General features: G+C 37.5%; 1 protein-coding gene across 1 annotated transcript; it reads left to right on the top strand.

Moving 5' to 3' along the window:
- Window positions 1–4,086: 4,086 nt before the first annotated feature.
- klhl7 (kelch-like family member 7) lies at window positions 4,087–21,488 on the top strand. Its single transcript, XM_079591136.1, has 11 exons — window positions 4,087–4,349; window positions 4,991–5,093; window positions 5,274–5,367; window positions 9,234–9,358; window positions 13,268–13,443; window positions 13,527–13,701; window positions 14,468–14,610; window positions 15,841–16,081; window positions 17,494–17,695; window positions 19,272–19,369; window positions 20,525–21,488. Exons 1-11 carry the CDS (start codon window positions 4,215–4,217, stop codon window positions 20,845–20,847), a joined length of 1,815 nt encoding a protein of 604 aa, XP_079447262.1. The 5' UTR covers window positions 4,087–4,214; the 3' UTR covers window positions 20,848–21,488.
- Window positions 21,489–21,713: the final 225 nt, after the last annotated feature.

Here is a 21,713-nt window from a genome sequence, read left to right as displayed (position 1 = left end):
CTGTACACATGAAGAAGAGTCTCGGCTAGTGTTACGTCACATCTGTACACATAAAGAAGAGTCTCGGCTAGTGTTACGTCACATCTGTACACATAAAGAAGAGTCTCGGCTAGTGTTACGTCACATCTGTACACATAAAGAAGAGTCTCGGCTAGTGTTACGTCACATCTGTACACAAAGAAGAGTCTCGGCTAGTGTTACGTCACATCTGTACACATAAAGAAGAGTCTCGGCTAGTGTTACGTCACATCTGTACACATAAAGAAGAGTCTCAGCTAGTGTTACGTCACATCTGTACACATAAAGAAGAGTCTCGGCTAGTGTAACGTCACATCTGTACACATAAAGAAGAGTCTCGGCTAGTGTTACGTCACATCTGTACATATAAAGAAGAGTCTCGGCTAGTGTTACGTCACATCTGTACACATAAAGAAGAGTCTCGGCTAGTGTTACGTCACATCTGTACACATAAAGAAGAGTCTCGGCTAGTGTTACGTCACATCTGTACACATAAAGAAGAGTCTCGGCTAGTGTTACGTCACATCTGTACACATAAAGAAGAGTCTCGGCTAGTGTTACGTCACATCTGTACACATAAAGAAGAGCGAAAACAAGGATAATATCGGAAGGGCATTAAAGTCACGCAATCCTGATGTTGTTAACATTAACACTTTGAGAACAAAGTATAATTTGCACGGTTTGACTTGATTAGAGTTTGTTAGATTTAATCAGCGCGATTTACTGCAATGCTTTTTCCCCTCAGTTGGTCAGATCAGTGGATGTTACTTGTTCAGAATGACATTTTCCAGTGAAAACTCTCATGTTGGTCATACGTCCAAAAAGTATAATCTGTGATTGTGAATGCCAGCATCCACACCGGCGCGGCGACTCACAATCTATCTATCTATCTATCTATCTATCTATCTATCTATCTATCTATCTATCTATCTATCTATCTATCTATCTATCTATCTATCTATCTATCTATCTATCTATCTATCTATCTGTCTGTCTGTCTGTCTGTCTGTCTGTCTGTCTGTCTGTCTGTCTGTCTGTCTGTCTGTCTGTCTGTCCGTCCATCCCTCTATCTGGTTCTGCAAGTTATGCAACCATCCTCATCTATCTTTTTTTTGGCCCTTTAGATCTTAAGCCTAAAAATCTCAGTTTTTGAGGAATGATTCGCTGCCTAATGGGAATCGACTTTATAAAAAGATAAGGAGGAAAAACCCCTTTAAAGAGCAGATGACAACAAAAACTCCCACAGATGGGAATCAATAGGACAACGGGGCGTTTTTCACGTCCAGCTCAGAGGGATCAAAGCCAGCGCTGCTACACGAAAGCACAGAAGCAGATTCTCCCACAGATGGAAAAACACTGAAAATATGCTTTCCTCTTCAGGATCCACAAATGCAACGAGAGGTCGTTTCAATTGCTTTGTCCTCTTCTCCATCTCTTTCTCTTTCAATGCCTTTTTGAGAGACCATGTGAGCTATTGAATATCCACACAGTATCTGGCTGCCAAAAGGTGCAAATGTTGTTACAGGATTTCATCTAAATGTGAATACATTTGCATAATTTCAAGGGACAAAAACCTGTAGAAGAAAAGCAAATTCTCTTGAATGCAATCTACGATTTTTAAACCTGTCAGGTGGTTTAAATGTGTGAAGAAGGTTGCATGACCAAAATGTTATCTCAACAAATAATAGATTTTGTGAAACAGTGCATGACTTTTTTCTTCTTCGTATCATTTGCTTTATATTTGCCTTAATTTTAAGAAATTAATATTTTTGAAGAAATTTTTTGTCTACATGTTCAAAGTCAATGTGATGAAATCTGCATGTTTGCTTACATATTTTAAAAGTTTTTATAATGCAAATATTTATGATTTACTATGACATTTTTATTTATCACAATTTGTATTATTATTATTTTTATCACACAATTACAATGTTCTCATTATACAGGTGAAACTCAAAAAATTTGAATATGGTGCAAAAGTTAATTTATTTCAGTAATTCAACTTAAAAGGTGAAACTAATATATTATATAGACTCATTACATGCAAAGTGAGATATTTCAAGCCTTTATTTGTTATAATTTTGATGATTATGGCTTACAGCTTATGAAAACCTTTTCACAATATTCTAATTTTGAATTTGGGGTTTTCATAAGCTGTAAGCCATAATCATCACAATTATAACAAATAAAGGCTTGAAATATCTCACTTTGCATGTAATGAGTCTATATAATATATTATAGCCGCTATATGACAGACGTGCACTTCTCATGTTGCACTGAACCATATTTTTATAGTTTGAAGTGATTCCAATCATATTTCAAGCACTTCAAAACCATGGCGAACAGTGAGCATCTGAAGTGTCTCAACTGAAGGAAATAATCCTTTATTTTTCGGCTATATTATTTTTGAACGTACATCAGCCGGTACCGATGAGGTGGCTGATATTTTGTGCGTCACTAATATTTATATGTATTTTAAATTTTATATTTTGTCCAGTGCAATGACATTCACAGACTTCAATGTCCAAATGCATCTGGCAAAAAGGTTGAAATACATTCACATGTATCTGTCAACTCAAAGAAAGAGCATTTTGGGTTTAATTGAACAGAATCCAGGGCTGTTTGAATGACTCTCTGTTTATCAGAAGACAAATTTGATCACGTCGACCTTTGTCAGCTTTCAGAAGACCCGGACCTCGAGAACAACATCCAGACGTGTTCATCTCTCCTTCGCTGTCCAGGACGAGGAGACAGAACTAATAATGCCTCTCTTCTCTGACAGCAGGGTGTTCACATGAAAGCCTGCAGAAATGAAGCCGGGCCGGAGCGTTCTGCTGGCTTTGGTTGCCGTAATAAGGCCACCTCGGAGAGGTCTTGTTGTTAAGACCCAAAGACAGGCTCGTCTGCCTCATTAAACACAGACAAGAGCCGTACATGTCTTCTCTCGTGTAAAACTCTCCGTGTCGAGTCAAAAGATAGATGTAAATGCTGTAGCCGTCTGCACTCCAGGCATTAAGCCCCAGAAATATTGGATTTCATGTAATTGGCCCTGAACGGCCTTGCAGTTTCTCCTCAAACTATCAACACTTGTGCTGGAGGGAAAGAAAAAAGATTGTAATCATAAGTAAAAATGCAATTAAAGAATATTTTTGCTAAGTCCTCCTTCATGTTTTAAAAATGTTCCTCTTGTTTTATGACAATTTCTTTATTTTGACATGGTATGAATGTTATAACGTCCCATTTGTTTGTCAAACAAGAGCCATGAATTTCCTTTAGGCTACTTATTATCACCTTTGCTTTTCAATTTAAATCTGGTAAATGTGACTTTTATACTGACTAATGCACAGATTTTAATATAAAACTTGCTTTAACACTGACATCTAGTGTACATAACATGACATTATAATACAGGTAAGCTAATTTTCTGTTAATATACATGTTTGTGGTGCAGTAGATCATGATTTAATGCTTTATAAATTTATTTATTTCATTAACTGATTTTTTTTCACACATTTTGTTCTTATAGCCTAGAAAACTTTATACAGTGAACTGGTGATTTTAATTAATACCTTTTATTAATAAATAAGATTATATGCTTAATAATAAATGCGCTTGAATAAACTTGTGTAAAAAGGGTTTAGCCAAAAGGAAAACAATTGATATAATAAAAATAAGATGTAGGCTAGGCCTCTATGGTTTTATCTTTAACCAATAAAACCAAGAATTACATTGAAATTACTGGAATGATCTGTAATCGTGTAAGAGAAACCATAAACCATTTCCCAAAAGATCTATACAAAATGTAAAAATAAAAAAATAAATAAACGGTTGAGGTCAAACCTGAAGTGGGACTTTTATTTTGACACGCAGTTCTTACTTCACATAATTTCTGTTACTGAAAACCTACACAAACAAGCCAGTGTCCTTATCAAATAAACTGTTCCCCAAAACAATTATTATACTTAAAAAAAAATTAAAAAAAAATAAAAAAAATCTTCTGTTTGGAGAATAAAAGGGCCATTTTTTTTTTTGCTTTAAAATTTAAATGGGCTTTTATTGCATCCATTCGCAGACGGCCATCGTGGAATCCTGTCGCTTCCTTCACATCATTCCTATCTTTCATATTTACATGCAGAGCTGCACGGAAAAGCTTAGTGTTTATTAAATAAACGCTCTAATCATACACACAATAAAGCATGATTAGCATGGCCGCCACACCATGCGAGAAGACATTAGGACCTAAAAAGAAAAGCGAGAAGAAGATAGCATCCAAAGAGGAGTACAGATTACTGTCCAATATCATGGGAGTGATGAATAACTTGAGGAAACAGGTAAATATCATCAGATATCTGGCATATGCATCATATAATATGAAGTTTCTAAAATATGCATGACATAACCTGACGTATGTGATATATATTCATCATATAATATGAGTTAGGCTATCTAACATGCGCCATATAATATATTATAAGATCATACATATGCATCTTAGATATCTGACATAAACCCTATCCATAATAAAATATGTGATATCTAACATCTTACATCTTTACATAAAATGTACTACATAAATCTTACATAAAGTAAAAATAGATAATAGGTAAATTTATGTTTACTTTATTTAATTTTTATCATTGATATTTGTTTAAATAATAAACGATTTTAAATACTGATAAATAAATCTGATATTATATCTGAAATGTCTTATATATGTGTGTGTACTTTTGTACATACAGTATTTCTAAATAATACAATATTTTACATATTTGTTTATTTATTATTATTCTATTAATTTGTTGTTTTATTTTTAGTTGCAGTGTTTTTGTATTGATGAGAACATAGAATAGACAGGACAGAATGATTGTGGTAATGAGATAAATGGTTTGGACAATGTTAGATCAAAAATGTAAAGCAATATCTATGCTTGTATTGTCTCTAATGCACTGCGTGACCTTTGACCTGTGCTCAGGGAATCCTCTGTGATGTGGTCCTGGTTGTGGATGGGAAACACATTCTTGCACACAGAGTCGTGCTGGCCGCCGCGAGCCACTTCTTCAACCTCATGTTCACATGTGAGAACTTTCTGCCAGTTACTTGTAATCTAAATGTAGACTGGTTATTATTGTGATTATGGTTTGAGCAGTTGTAGATGTTCTCCAGGTCTGGTCAGGGTTGCATTAGGCCTGTCCTGCTGCTTTAGCGTAGATGTTTCCAGTTGCTCACAGAGAAACCCTGATGTTTTGCATGTGCAGCCAGTATGATGGAGGCCACGAGTCACGAGGTGGAGCTTGGAGGAGCAGAACCAGAGATCATCGAACTGCTCGTGGAGTTCGTCTACACGGCACGGTGAGACTCACATAAACACCACAGCAGTCAAAACCACACTACCAGTCAAAAACACACACTACCAGTCAAAAAAAACACACTACCTGTCAAAAAGACCACACTACCAGTCAAAAAGACCACTCTACCAGTCAAAAAGACCACACTACCAGTCAAAAAGACCACACTACCAGTCAAAAACACACACTACCAGTCAAAAACACACACTACCAGTCAAAAAGACCACACTACCAGTCAAAAAGACCACACTACCAGTCAAAAAGACCACTCTACCAGTCAAAAAGACCACACTACCAGTCAAAAACACACACACTACCAGTCAAAAAGACCACTCTACCAGTCAAAAAGACCACTCTACCAGTCAAAAAGACCACACTACCAGTCAAAAACACACACACTACCAGTCAAAAACACACACACTACCAGTCAAAAACACACACACTACCAGTCAAAAACACACACACTACCAGTCAAAAAGACCACTCTACCAGTCAAAAACACACACACTACCAGTCAAAAACACACACACTACCAGTCAAAAAGACCACTCTACCATTCAAAAAGACCACTCTACCAGTCAAAAACACACACACTACCAGTCAAAAAGACCACACTACCAGTCAAAAAGACCACTCTACCAGTCAAAAAGACCACACTACCAGTCAAAAAGACCACTCTACCAGTCAAAAAGACCACACTACCAGTCAAAAAGACCACATTACCAGTCAAAAAGACCACACTACCAGTCAAAAACACACACACTACCAGTCAAAAAGACCACACTACCAGTCAAAAAGACCAGACTACCAGTCAAAAAGACCAGACTACCAGTCAAAAAGACCACTCTACCAGTCAAAAAGACCACTCTACCATTCAAAAAGACCACACTACCATTCAAAAAGACCACACTACCAGTCAAAAAGACCACTCTACCAGTCAAAAAGACCACACTACCAGTCAAAAAGACCACTCTACCAGTCAAAAAGACCACTCTACCAGTCAAAAAGACCACACTACCAGTCAAAAACACACACACACTACCAGTCAAAAAACCCACACTACCAGTCAAAAAAGACCACACTACCAGTCAAAAACACACACTACCAGTCAAAAAGACCACACTACCAGTCAAAAAGACCACTCTACCAGTCAAAAAGACCACACTACCAGTCAAAAAGACCACTCTACCATTCAAAAAGACCACTCTACCAGTCAAAAAGACCACTCTACCAGTCAAAAAGACCACACTACCAGTCAAAAACACACACACACTACCAGTCAAAAAGACCACACTACCAGTCAAAAAAGACCACACTACCAGTCAAAAACACACACTACCAGTCAAAAAGACCACACTACCAGTCAAAAAGACCACTCTACCAGTCAAAAAGAGCACTCTACCAGTCAAAAAGACCACACTACCAGTCAAAAACACTCACACTACCAGTCAAAAAGACCACTCTACCATTCAAAAGACCACACTACCAGTCAAAAAGACCACACTACCAGTCAAAAAGACCACACTACCAGTCAAAAACACACACACTACCAGTCAAAAAGACCACACTACCAGTCAAAAAGACCACACTACCAGTCAAAAAGACCACTCTACCAGTCAAAAAGACCACTCTACCAGTCAAAAACACACACACTACCAGTCAAAAACACACACACTACCAGTCAAAAAGACCACTCTACCATTCAAAAAGACCACTCTACCAGTCAAAAACACACACACTACCAGTCAAAAAGACCACACTACCAGTCAAAAAGACCACACTACCAGTCAAAAAGACCACACTACCAGTCAAAAAGACCACATTACCAGTCAAAAAGACCACACTACCAGTCAAAAACACACACACTACCAGTCAAAAAGACCACTCTACCATTCAAAAAGACCACACTACCAGTCAAAAAGAACAGACTACCAGTCAAAAAGACCAGACTACCAGTCAAAAAGACCACTCTACCAGTCAAAAAGACCACTCTACCATTCAAAAAGACCACACTACCAGTCAAAAAGACCACTCTACCAGGCAAAAAGACCACACTACCAGTCAAAAAGACCACTCTACCATTCAAAAAGACCACACTACCAGTCAAAAAGACCACTCTACCATTCAAAAAGACCACACTGCCAGTCAAAAAGACCACTCTACCAGTCAAAAAGACCACTCTACTATTCAAAAAGACCACACTACCAGTCAAAAAGACCACTCTACCAGTCAAAAAGACCACGCTACCAGTCAAAAAGACCACTCTACCAGTCAAAAAGATCACACTACCAGTCAAAAAGACCACTCTACCAGTCAAAAAGACCACACTACCAGTCAAAAAGACCACTCTACCATTCAAAAAGACCACTCTACCAGTCAAAAAGACCACACTACCAGTCAAAAAGACCACACTACCAGTCAAAAAGACCACACTACCAGTCAAAAAGACCACACTACCAGTCAAAAAGACCACACTACCAGTCAAAAACACACACTACCAGTAAAAAAAAACCACACTACCAGTCAAAACCACACTACCAGTCAAAAAGACCACACTACCAGTCAAAAAGACCAGACTACCAGTCAAAAAGACCACACTACCAGTCAAAAACACACACACTACCAGTCAAAAACACACACACTACCATTCAAAAAGACCAGAATACCACCCGTCAAAAAACCCACACTACCAGTCAAAAAAACCACACTACCAGTCAAAAAGACCAGACTACTAGTCAAAACCACACTACCAGTCAAAAAGACCACATTACCAGTCAAAAAGACCACACTACCAGTCAAAAAGACCACATTACCAGTCAAAAAGACCACACTACCAGTCAAAAAGACCACATTACCAGTCAAAAAGACCACACTACCAGTCAAAAAGACCACACTACCAGTCAAAAAGACCAGACTACCAGTCAAAAAGACCACACTACCAGTAAAAAAAAACACACTACCAGTCAAAAAGACCACGCTACCAGTCAAAAACACACACACTACCAGTCAAAAACACACACACTACCAGTCAAAAAGACCAGACTACCACCCGTCAAAAAAACCCACACTACCAGTCAATAAAAACACACTACCAGTCAAAAAGACCACACTACCAGTCAAAAAGACCACTCTACCAGTCAAAAAGACCACACTACCAGTCAAAAATACACACACTACCATTCAAAAAGACCACTCTACCAGTCAAAAAGACCACTCTACCAGTCAAAAAGACCACTCTACCAGTCAAAATGACCACACTACCAGTCAAAAATACACACACTACCAGTCAAAAAGACCACTCTACCAGTCAAAAAGACCACTCTACCAGTCAAAATGACCACACTACCAGTCAAATAGACCACACTACCAGTCAAAAACACACACACTACCAGTCAAAAATACACACACTACCATTCAAAAAGACCACACTACCAGTCAAAAACACACACACTACCAGTCAAAAACACACACACTACCAGTCAAAAATACACACACTACCATTCAAAAAGACCACACTACCAGTCAAAAATACACACACTACCATTCAAAAAGACCACACTACCAGTCAAAAAGACCACTCTACCAGTCAAAAAGACCACACTACCAGTCAAAAAGACCACACTACCAGTCAAAAAGACCACACTACCAGTCAAAAAGACTATATATTCACATAGAAAACAGATATTTTAAATTGTAATAATATTTCACAATATTACTGTTTTTTTTAAATATTTTTAATCAAATAAATGCAGCCTTGGTGAGCAGAAGAGACTTATTTCAAAAACATTAAAAATCACACCTGGTAGTGTACCACACACACACACACACACACACACACACACACTGATATGAGTCTATATGTGATCTCAGAATCTCAGTGAACAGTAATAATGTCCAGTCTCTGCTGAACGCTGCTAACCAGTACCAGATCGAGCCGGTGAAGAAGATGTGTGTGGATTTCCTGAAGGAGCAAGTGGACGCCACCAACTGTCTGGGTGAGACGGCGCAACCTTTCCGTGCAGTACTTCAAATGCATTTTTATTCTCATGTCTGTTTACTGGTTTTTACAGTCGCTAGGACACATTTCTCAATATACTTAAGTCACTTTTTCAAAACTCTTCACACAGTTCTCCTAACCAGCGTTCAGCTCGGCACAGCAGTTCAGTTCACACTCAAAATGCCCTAAAACTACCAAATCACTTCATACATGTCTCAGATCACTTCATACATGTCTCAGATCACTTCATAGATGTCTCAAATCACTCCATACATGTCTCAAATCACTCCATACATGTCTCAAATCACTCCATACATGTCTCAAATCACTCCATACATGTCTCAAATCACTCCATACATGTCTCAAATCACTTCATACATGTCTCAAATCACTTCATACATGTCTCAAATCACTCCATACATTTCTCAAATCACTTCATACATGTCTCAAATCACTCCATACATGACTCAAATCACTCCATACATTTCTCAAATCACTCCATACATGTCTCAAATCACTTCATACATGTCTCAGATTACTCCATACATGTCTCAGATCACTTCATACATGTCTCAAATCACTTCATACATGTCTCAGATCACTTCATACATGTCTCAAATCACTCCATACATGTCTCAGATCACTTCATACATGTCTCAAATCACTTCATACATGTCTCAAATCACTTCATACATGTCTCAGATCACTTCATACATGTCTCAGATCACTTCATACATGTCTCAAATCACTTCATACATGTCTCAAATCACTTCATACATGTCTCAGATCACTTCATACATGTCTCAAATCACTCCATACATGTCTCAGATCACTTCATACATGTCTCAAATCACTCCATACATGTCTCAGATCACTTCATACATGTCTCAAATCACTTCATACATGTCTCAAATCACTTCATACATGTCTCAGATCACTTCATACATGTCTCAAATCACTCCATACATGTCTCAGATCACTTCATACATGTCTCAAATCACTCCATACATGTCTCAGATCACTTCATACATGTCTCAGATCACTTCATACATGTCTCAGATCACTTCATACATGTCTCAGATCACTTCATACATGTCTCAGATCACTTCATACATGTCTCAAATCACTTCATACATGTCTCAGATCACTTCATACATGTCTCAGATCACTTCATACATGTCTCAAATCACTTCATACATGTCTCAGATCACTTCATACATGTCTCAAATCACTTCATACATGTCTCAGATCACTTCATACATGTCTCAGATCACTTCATACATGTCTCAGATCACTTCATACATGTCTCAGATCACTTCATACATGTCTCAGATCACTTCATACATGTCTCAAATCACTTCATACATGTCTCAGATCACTTCATACATGTCTCAGATCACTTCATACAAGTCTCAGATCACTCCATACATGTCTCAGATCACTTCATACATGTCTCAGATCACTTCATACATGTCTCAGATCACTTCACGTCTCAGATCACTTCATACAAGTCTCAGATCACTTCACGTCTCAGATCACTTCACACGTCTCAGATCACTTCATACATGTCTCAAATCACTTCATACATGTCTCAGATCACTTCACGTCTCAGATCACTTCATACAAGTCTCAGATCACTTCATACATGTCTCAGATCACTTCATACATGTCTCAGATCACTTCATACATGTCTCAAATCACTCCATACATGTCTCAGATCACTTCATACATGTCTCAGATCACTTCATACATGTCTCAGATCACTCCATACATGTCTCAAATCACTTCATACATGTTTCAGATCACTTCATACATGTCTCAGATCACTTCATACATGTCTCAAATCACTCCATACATGTCTCAGATCACTTCATACATGTCTCAGATCACTTCATACATGTCTCAGATCACTTCATACATGTCTCAGATCACTTCATACATGTCTCAGATCACTTCATACATGTCTCAAATCACTTCATACATGTCTCAGATCACTTCATACATGTCTCAGATCACTTCATACATGTCTCAGATCACTTCATACATGTCTCAGATCACTTCATACATGTCTCAGATCACTTCATACATGTCTCAGATCACTTCATACATGTCTCAAATCACTTCATACATGTCTCAGATCACTTCATACATGTCTCAGATCACTTCATACAAGTCTCAGATCACTCCATACATGTCTCAGATCACTTCACACGTCTCAGATCACTTCATACATGTCTCAAATCACTTCATACATGTCTCAGATCACTTCACGTCTCAGATCACTTCATACAAGTCTCAGATCACTTCATACATGTCTCAGATCACTTCATACATGTCTCAGATCACTTCATACATGTCTCAAATCACTCCATACATGTCTCAGATCACTTCATACATGTCTCAGATCACTTCACACATGTCTCAGATCACTTCATACATGTCTCAAATCCCTTCATACATGTCTCAAATCACTTCATACATGTCTCAGATCACTTCATACATGTCTCAAATCCCTTCATACATGTCTCAAATCACTCCATACATGTCTCAAATCCCTTCATACATGTCTCAGATCACTTCATACATGTCTCAGATCACTTCATACATGTCTCAAATCACTTCATACATGTCTCAAATCCCTTCATACATGTCTCAGATCACTTCATACATGTCTCAGATCACTTCACACATGTCTCAGATCACTTCATACATGTCTCAAATCCCTTCATACATGTCTCAAATCACTCCATACATGTCTCAGATCACTTCATACATGTCTCAAATCACTTCATACATGTCTCAAATCCCTTCATACATGTCTCAGATCACTCCATACATGTCTCAGATCACTTCATACATGTCTCAGATCACTTCATACATGTCTCAAATCACTTCATACATGTCTCAAATCACTTCATACATGTCTCAGATCACTTCATACATGTCTCAGATCACTCCATACATGTCTCAGATCACTCCATACATGTCTCAGATCACTTCATACATGTCTCAGATCACTTCATACATGTCTCAGATCACTCCATACATGTCTCAGATCACTCCATACATGTCTCAGATCACTTCATACATGTCTCAGATCACTTCATACATGTCTCAGATCACTCCATACATGTCTCAAATCACTCCATACATGTCTCAGATCACTTCATACATGTCTCAAATCACTCCATACATGTCTCAGATCACTCCATACATGTCTCAGATCACTTCATACATGTCTCAGATCACTTCATACATGTCTCAAATCACTTCATACATGTCTCAAATCACTTCATACATGTCTCAGATCACTTCATACATGTCTCAGATCACTTCATACATGTCTCAAATCACTTCATACATGTCTCAAATCACTTCATACATGTCTCAGATCACTTCATACATGTCTCAGATCACTCCATACATGTCTCAGATCACTCCATACATGTCTCAGATCACTTCATACATGTCTCAGATCACTTCATACATGTCTCAGATCACTCCATACATGTCTCAGATCACTCCATACATGTCTCAGATCAACACATTCTTCCATAACACCATAGATATATACACTAGATCTCGCCTTGGGGTTCTAAGCATGCGTCAAAATCGCCGCCCCTGTTCCATGATGGCGGCTCTATTGACGCATTCGTTCCAATGAACTGCCGTAGCCAAGGCGACATCTAGTGTATATATCTATGCCAGAACACTAGCAAAGGTTGACCGCCTACACACACACTTTATCACCCACAACACAACGACCTAAAAAACACTAACAACAGGAGCTTTATATCAGAACTGCACACTTTATAATTTACATTTCAGAATGCAGTGTTCAGTGAAGTATTGTGCATCTGTACACACATATATAAGTGCTGTTGTGATTGGTTGTCTCTTCTGTAAGGCATCAGCTCATTGGCCGAGTGTCTGAACTGTCCTGAGCTGAAGGTGTCGGCTGATGACTTCATACACCAGCACTTCACAGATGTGTACAAGATGGACGAGTTCCTGCAGCTGGACGTCACGCAGGTCACACACCTTCTCCAGCAGGACACACTCACGGTCCGAGCCGAAGATCAGGTCAGAGGTCGCGGGACGCTGGGTCGTGAGCAGGGTTACACTGGCGTGAGTTATACTGTGTGTGTGTGTGTGTGTGTGTGCAGATATACGACGCCGCGGTGCGCTGGCTGAAGTACGACGTGTTGAATCGCCAGCAGTTCATCGTGGACATCCTGGGGAAGGTTCGATTCCCTCTCGTCTCCAAAAACTTCCTCAGTAAAACCGTTCAAGCAGAACCGCTGATCCAGGACAACCCGGAGTGCCTGAAGATGGTCATCTGTGAGTCACCAACACATTATTATATTCATTATTAATATTCATTGTTAATTTCTATGATCTATCTATCCAGCCATCTATCATTCGATCCTTTTATCTATCCATCCATTCATCATTCTATCGTTCCAACCATCCATCCATCATTCTATCCTTTTGTCCATCCATCCATCCATCCATCCATCATTCTAGCCTTTTATCCATCCATCCATCATTCTATCGTTCCATCCATCCATCCATCCATCCATCCATCATTCTATCGTTCCATCCATCCATCCATCCATCATTCTAGCCTTTTATCCATCCATCCATCATTCTAGCCTTTTATCCATCCATCCATCATTCTAGCCTTTTATCCATCCATCCATCATTCTAGCCTTTTATCCATCCATCCATCTATCCATCATTCTATCCTTTTGTCCATCTATCCATCATTCTAGCCTTTTATCCATCCATCTATCGTTCTATCCATCCATCCATCCATCCATCCATCCATCCATCCATCCATCCATCCATCCATCCATCCATCCATCCATCCATCCATCCATCCATCCATCCATCCATCCATCCATCCATCCATCCATCCATCCATCCATCCATCCATCCATCCATCCATCCATCCATCCATACATACATACATACATACATACATACATACATACATGCATACATGCATAAATTATTTCATATAATCTTTTATGTAGTCCTTGAAGATCTTCTTTCACCTATAATTCTGTAAAGCAGAGCTGTGTGTGTGTGTGTGTGTCCTCAGGTGGGATGCGTTATCATCTCCTGTCTCCAGAGGACCGGGAGGAGCTCGGCGAGAACACTCGACCGCGGCGTAAGAAACACGATTACCGCATCGCTCTGTTCGGAGGCTCGCAGCCGCAGTCCTGCCGGTACTTTAACCCGAAGGTACTGAGCGCTCACACTGATCACACCAACAACACTGGCAGCCGTGGAAAAACGGGAAATATTTTATGTAATTTTTTAAAAAATGTGCATACTTTTTTTTTAATTAAATTGAAATTAATCTAATTAATTTAATCATAAAAAAACCAAGTCTCTACTAAATTATTTTTAAAAACCGTTATCCATGAAATCACAAACCACTGGGACTGAGTTCCACAGCCATGGAAATACTGGAATAACTTTTAAAGTTTCTTTATGATTTTTAAAGTTTCATAAGTCCATGACTTTATGATTTATTTTTATTTTTATATATATATATATAATTGTTTTTTGTGCGATAAATATGTTAAAATAAATATTATCCAAAAAGTCAAGAAATTTTAGAAATCTTTCATAGATATAAATGTTCCACTTTATGTAATTAAAGTCTCTATATATTTTTTTATATATTTAATTTATATAATATATTTTTTAATAATTAGCATTTTGCAATAAAAATATTCAAATAAAAGAGTAAATAAAACCATAAAGTCATTAAAATAGTAATAAATATAATGTTTTCATTTTATGTAATCAAAGTCTCTATATAAAGATCCTTAAAAAATGCTTATCCTGCAATCACAAACCACTAGGACTAAGATCAATGATTATTGAGGGTTTCTTTTTCAATAAAAATAATAAAATGAAAAAAAAAAAGTCATAAAAAAAGGTCATGAAAATTATAATCAATATAAATTTTTCAGCTCATGTAATCAAAGTGTACATATAACGTTTTTTTTTTTATCCTTATCCGGCAGTCACAAACTGGGAGTTATACGGCAATCACAAACTGGGTGTTATATATATAACACAGGCGTTATATATATAAAATAAAAATCAGCATTTGTGTTTTTGCAATAAAATATTAAAATAAAACCCCAAAGTGATGAAAATAATAATAAATATACATTTTTACGTTAGTCTTTATTACATTTATTTTTAAAAATCCTTATCCGGCAATCACAAACTGGGAGCGTCACAGAGTTTTAAAAAAAAGCATACATTTTTTAAAAATATTTTATATACGGTATATTTTTTAAAATATAATTCGTGTTTTTGCAATAAAATATTAAAATAAAATAAAACCCCAAAGTGATGAAAAAAAAAAATTTATTTTTAAAAATCCTTATCCTGCAATCCCAGCAAACCCCCGTGAGCGCCACAGAGCGTGTGATCTGTGTTTGTGTGTTTCAGGATTACAGCTGGACAGACATTCGCTGCCCCTTCGAGAAACGACGGGACGCCACATCTGTGTTCTGGGACAATGTGGTCTACATCCTGGGCGGCTCGCAGCTCTTCCCCATTAAACGCATGGACTGCTATAACGTGGTGAAGGACAGCTGGTACTCCAAACTCGGGCCGCCAAACCCACGGGACAGTCTGGCCGCCTGCGCCTCCAAAGGGAAGATCTACACCTCCGGAGGGTCGGAAGTGGGTGAGTCTGTCCTCACCGTCCCGTGGGTCTGGTGGATTTGAGGGGTTTATGAAGAGAAACTGAAAAGTAAATCTGTAGCGGCAATGACCTTCTTGTCACTTCAGCCGGGTGCACACTGTGCGGTTCCGGCCACGATTTGGCCGTCTGAGACAAATTTAGCAAACCCTAAAAGATTCCTCTGATCCTAGGCTAAAATCTGAGTCTTTGATCGTTAGTTTGACATGTTCACCGACAGCCGATTAATGACCTCTGAGATCAAATTTGACCTCAGTGTCTGAAGATTTGAGTCACAGTCCTTCTCCTACGACCATCGTCAAATGGTCTTCGTTTTACAGGATCGTAGACTCACTCTCTGTTGTTTCATACAAACGCAGCGGCTGACATTTTGTGACTTTTTTTTGTACACTATTGGATTATGAGAGACAAACAGGTACAATTTTAAAACAGTTTAATCTGAAATCAATATCTCCATAATTATTTATGTGGTGAAATGCTGTGTAATAAGTGTTATGACTGTATCTCTTAAATGTCCATCTAGTTTGAACTCGCCACGCTAGCAACTGCTCTCTCCGCGAAGCTTTGCGTTTAAAGAGCTAATAAAATATTTCAACTCAGACCAATATTTTATGTCTACCGTATTTTCCGGACTATAAGTCGCTCTGGAGTATAAGTCGCATCAGTCAAAAAATGCGTCATGAAGAGGAAAAAAACATATAAGTCGCACTGGACTATAAGTCGCATTTATTTATACATTTATTTCACAAAATCCAAGAGCAAGAACAGACATTTAATCTGGAAAAGCTCCACAACAGCACACAGAACAACAGGCTGAAGGTGTACGGTGTGTTAGCGTAACACATTAACAGTTATTCAGCTGCACAATAGCATAAAGAACATATACCTGAGGCTGAATATGCTAAACTAACATTAGCCAGCGAGTCCAACAAGTTACCGGTCAGCAAGTTCACCAAGCTCCCGATCTCATTCCTCAACACTGGATACATTGAGTTCTTCCTCTGTGTCGCTTCTGAACAACTCCGCTAACTAGAGCGCCCTCTCGCGGCTGTAGACGGTAATGTTTCTCTCGGTTCATCTCAGTCTGAATTAATTAATTTTGATATATAAGCCGCACCTGACTATAAGTCGCAGGACCAGCCGAACTATGAAAAAAAGTGCGACTTATAGTCCCGAAAATACGGTAATTATTTACTTATGTGGCAAGTAGCCGTGTAATAAGCAGGATAATGTACATCCAGCCGGTTGTTATCTCAGAATAAACCCCTTCAGGCGTATTAAGATCCTCATCACCCTGTCGGGGGTTATTCTCCGACAACAACCGGCTGGATGTACATTATTATCCTGCTTATAAGCAGAGTGTAATGGCTCTTACCAAATCTTTCTGTTGTTGATAGGAAGTTCAGCTCTGAATCTGTTCGAGTGCTACGACACGCGCACTGAGACGTGGAGGACGAAGCCCAACATGCTGATGCCGCGCTGCAGTCACGGGTCAGTCGAGGCCAACGGGCTCATCTACGTCTGCGGGGGGAGTCTGGGGAACAACGTGTCCGGCAGGGTCCTCAACGACTGTGAGGTGTACGACCCCAGCACTGAAGAGTACGCATGACACCTCACACTCAGGCTCCCCTTTTAAAGGGACAGTTCACACACACAAAAATGAAAATTCTGTCATAATTTACTCAAGTTGTTCCAAACCTGGAGGAGTTTCTTTCTTCTGCTGAACACAAAAGAAGATAGTTTGAAGAATGATGGTAATCAAACAGTTGATTGGAACCCATTGACTTCCATAGGAGGAAACAAAACAACATTTTCCAAACTATCTTCTTTTGTGTTCAGCAGAAGAAAGAAACTCATACAGGTTTGGAACAACTTGAGTAAATTATGAAGGAATTAATTTTTTTGGATGAACTGTCCCTTTAATGTGAGTTTTAAAGGGATAGTTCACCCAAAATGTTTATATTTGTACTATTTATATACTATTATATAGGGCTGTAAATGATTAATCGCGATTAATCGAATCCAAAATAAAAGTTTGTGTTTACATAATATGTGTGTGTATTGTGTATAATTATTTTGTATATATAAGTACACACACATGCATGTATATATTTAAGAAAAATTTGTTATTTATATATAATATAAATCATATAAAAATGTGTTATTTAGATATAATATAAATCATATAGAAATATATATACAGTATATAATGCAAATATTTCTCAAATATATACATGCATGTGTATTTATATATACAAAATAATTATACACAATACACACATATATTATGTAAACAAACTTTTATTTTGGATTCGATTAATCGCGATTAATCGTTTACAGCTCTACATAGTACTTATGAATATTTTGAATTAGCTTTTATGTTCATATTTTCAGGTTTCATTTTTATTGCAGTTTTAGTCCTTTTTTTATGTGCTTTTGTCATTTTCATTCATCTATATGTTTCTATTTAGCTTTTATTTATTTTTATATCAGTTTTAGTTTGTTTAGTAAGTTCAAGTCATTTTATTACTTCCACTTAAACTTTTATTGCTGTTAAGTTTTTTAAATGCCTGTTTTCATCTAATATTTATAGGCCTATTTAATTTTATTTTAAATTTACTTCAATTAATCAAAATGTTTTTTAATAGTTTTAGTTAATAATAACAGCAATGCATCATTTACTCACAATTATGTCGTTACTTACTTTTTCTATACTTTTCTATAAATGGAGTGTCAAGCACTAAAAAGACTATAAAATTATAATAAAAGTATTATTTGTATGCTATATTCTAAGTCAGGGTTTATTAAGCTAATAATTATTTAAATCGTATAAATTTAAATTTAAATTAATTAATAAATGATAAATGATTTAAATAATTTAAATGCATGTCATGTGACCATTAACTGACATCAGAGATCCACGAATGTGTGGTTAAATTATTGAAATAATAACTTATAATCTCAGATGGAAATATTTCGGATGCAAAAGTTATAACCATTTAGTTTAAAGTGTTATATCTCCTAAAAAAAAATTATAATAAAAAAAGTGTATTTTGTTAGTCTTAATCCATTTGCAAAGACCGAATCTGAGTTTGTGAATCCCTGATGGAGGTCTTCAGCAGAAATGTGTTTCTGTGAGGAACTGTCCTTTAAGTGTGTGTGTGTGTGTGTTCAGGTGGAGGGTTCTCTGTGGGATGCGTGAGGCTCGTAAGAATCACGGTCTGGTGGTGGTGAACTCCAGAATATACGCCGTCGGCGGCCAGAACACACTCGGTATGTTTTTGTGTTCAGAAGTTTACTTCCCCTGCTAACATTTGTTTTATTTTAATTTCTTATCATCAGGCAAGCTTCTGTTGTGACTCAGACAATGAGACACAGTAACACATTGTCTTCTTTTGTTCTACATTCACTGAATACATTTAACAAAATCATATTATGAAAAACTTCTAGAAGGTTGATTGGTTTCCGGAAGGAAGTAGCAGTGCTGGTGTAGACAAGTGGAGGCTTTTGACTTTGCTGTTGTCATGATGTTTAGCACACACACGTCTCTGTTTTACGACTGGCTTCAGTGTAAAGACAGTTATAGATTATTATTACTAGATGCAAGAAAGACCAAATAGGAATTCAGTTCGCAAATATTACAATGACCTAATCATTTTACATTTGATTTACCTAGCCATGCTTTTATCCAAAGAATTTATCCAACAATATTCATAGAATACAGTGCCATTTTTATTGTTATTATTATTATGTTCATTTTAAAATACTAGATTAGTAAATAGGTAAACCTAATCCACTCTTTAATTAATTTTTATTTATTTTATTTAATTACATTTTAATTACATCAGACTCCGATGTTGAAATACAAAAGTAATCCTATAAAGTTCATACACTACACGGTTGAGTACACAGTGCATAAGTGCGTCAATTGGGACACAGCTGATCATAGGTCACTGAATAGGTCAGTGGTCATATGTGACCCTGGATCACAAAACCAGTCACATGGGTCGCAATTTTAAAATTGAGATTAATACATCATCTGAAAGCTGAATAAATAATCTTTCCATTGATGTGTGGTTTGTTAGGATAGGACAATATTTGGTCGAGACACAACTATTGAAAATCTGGAATCTGAGGAGCAAAAAAATGTAAACATTGAGAAAATCTCCTTTAAAGTTGTGCATTTATGTTCACGATTGTGCTGCATTCACTCACAAAAATACATGTTTTATATATTTACGGTAGGAACTTTACTAAATATCTTCATGATTTTTGGCATAAAAGAAAAATGGATAATTTTGACCCATACAATGTATAGTTGGCTATTGCCACAGATATACCCGTGCGACTGGTTTTGACATATATGTGATCATAGGTCACTGAGGTCAGAGGTCAGTGTGATCTGTAATGTGTGTTTCCTCCTGTCAGGTGGTCTGGACTCGGTGGAGTACTACGAGATGGGCAGTAACGAGTGGAAGATGGCGTCTCCGATGCCGTGGCGGGGTGTGACGGTGAAGTGCGCGGCCGTGGGTTCGGTGATCTACGTTCTGGCCGGGTTTCAGGGGGTCGGTCGTCTGGGTCACATCATGGAGTATTACACGGAGACGGACAAGTGGGTCGTGTCCAGTAAAGTGCGCGCCTTCCCTGTCACCAGTTGCCTGATCTGTCTAGTGGACACGTGCGGCGCCAACGAGGAAGACATGAACTCGGCGACGTCATCATCCTCATCCTCGGCCGATGGAAGGATGTGATGAGAAATATCAGCTGCATTACATATTCAACGGATTATGGTTTGTGTCTTTAGTGCAGATACTGAGAAGAGTTTGTGTCGCTCAAATCAAACCAATCAGGTTTTAAACGTTTATTGTTGAGATAAGTCTTTACGCTCGGATTATTATGATCTTTTAAGCTGTAACTTCCAACTTCCAGGAAGGCTGATGTTCCCTGATCTCGGATCAGATTTCCACGTCGCAGAAGAACTTCCATTTTTAGGAAATAGTTGAACCTTCTGCATTTAGGCGATTTTTTCCCCCCCTTTTTGGGGCTAATATGTGTTCTATGTTGGTTTTATGTTTTAAGAATTGGTATTTTGATGTGTTTATATTATGTGTGAATAAACCCGTGACTTTTATGTTTTTAATAATGCCCGTTTTATCATTTTGATGTCGTGAAACTACATTAAAACAAGCTGGAAAGTTTGAGTGAAAAGTTTTTGTAAGAGAGAATCTAAATAAAATGATCTTTTAACTCACTGTTAATATTTGTGTTTGATTTTGTGTTCCTCTATAATATTAATACATACAAGCTTTCTAAACTTTTATGGCTTGTTTATTACTACGTCGTTTTGTGTTATTACTTTTGCCTGCAATAAAATCGTATTTTTGAAGACTTCAAATGAATGTTCATATATACATTAATTCAGTTTTCACTGACAGTATCATGGTTAATATACAGGTGAAACTGGAAAAATTATAATATGGTGCAAAAGTTCATTTATTTCAGTAATTCAACTTAAAAGGTTAAACTAATATATTATATAGACTCATTACATGCAAAGTGAGATATTTCAAGCCTTTATTTGTTATAATTTTATGATTATGGCTTACAGCTTATGAAA

Source organism: Phoxinus phoxinus (assembly GCF_949152265.1).
Source record: "Phoxinus phoxinus genome assembly, chromosome: 19".
In the NCBI taxonomy this organism is placed as follows: Eukaryota; Metazoa; Chordata; class Actinopteri; order Cypriniformes; family Leuciscidae; genus Phoxinus; species Phoxinus phoxinus.
Note: the sequence above shows the minus strand (reverse complement) of the source record. Positions and strands in the feature narration are given on the sequence as shown.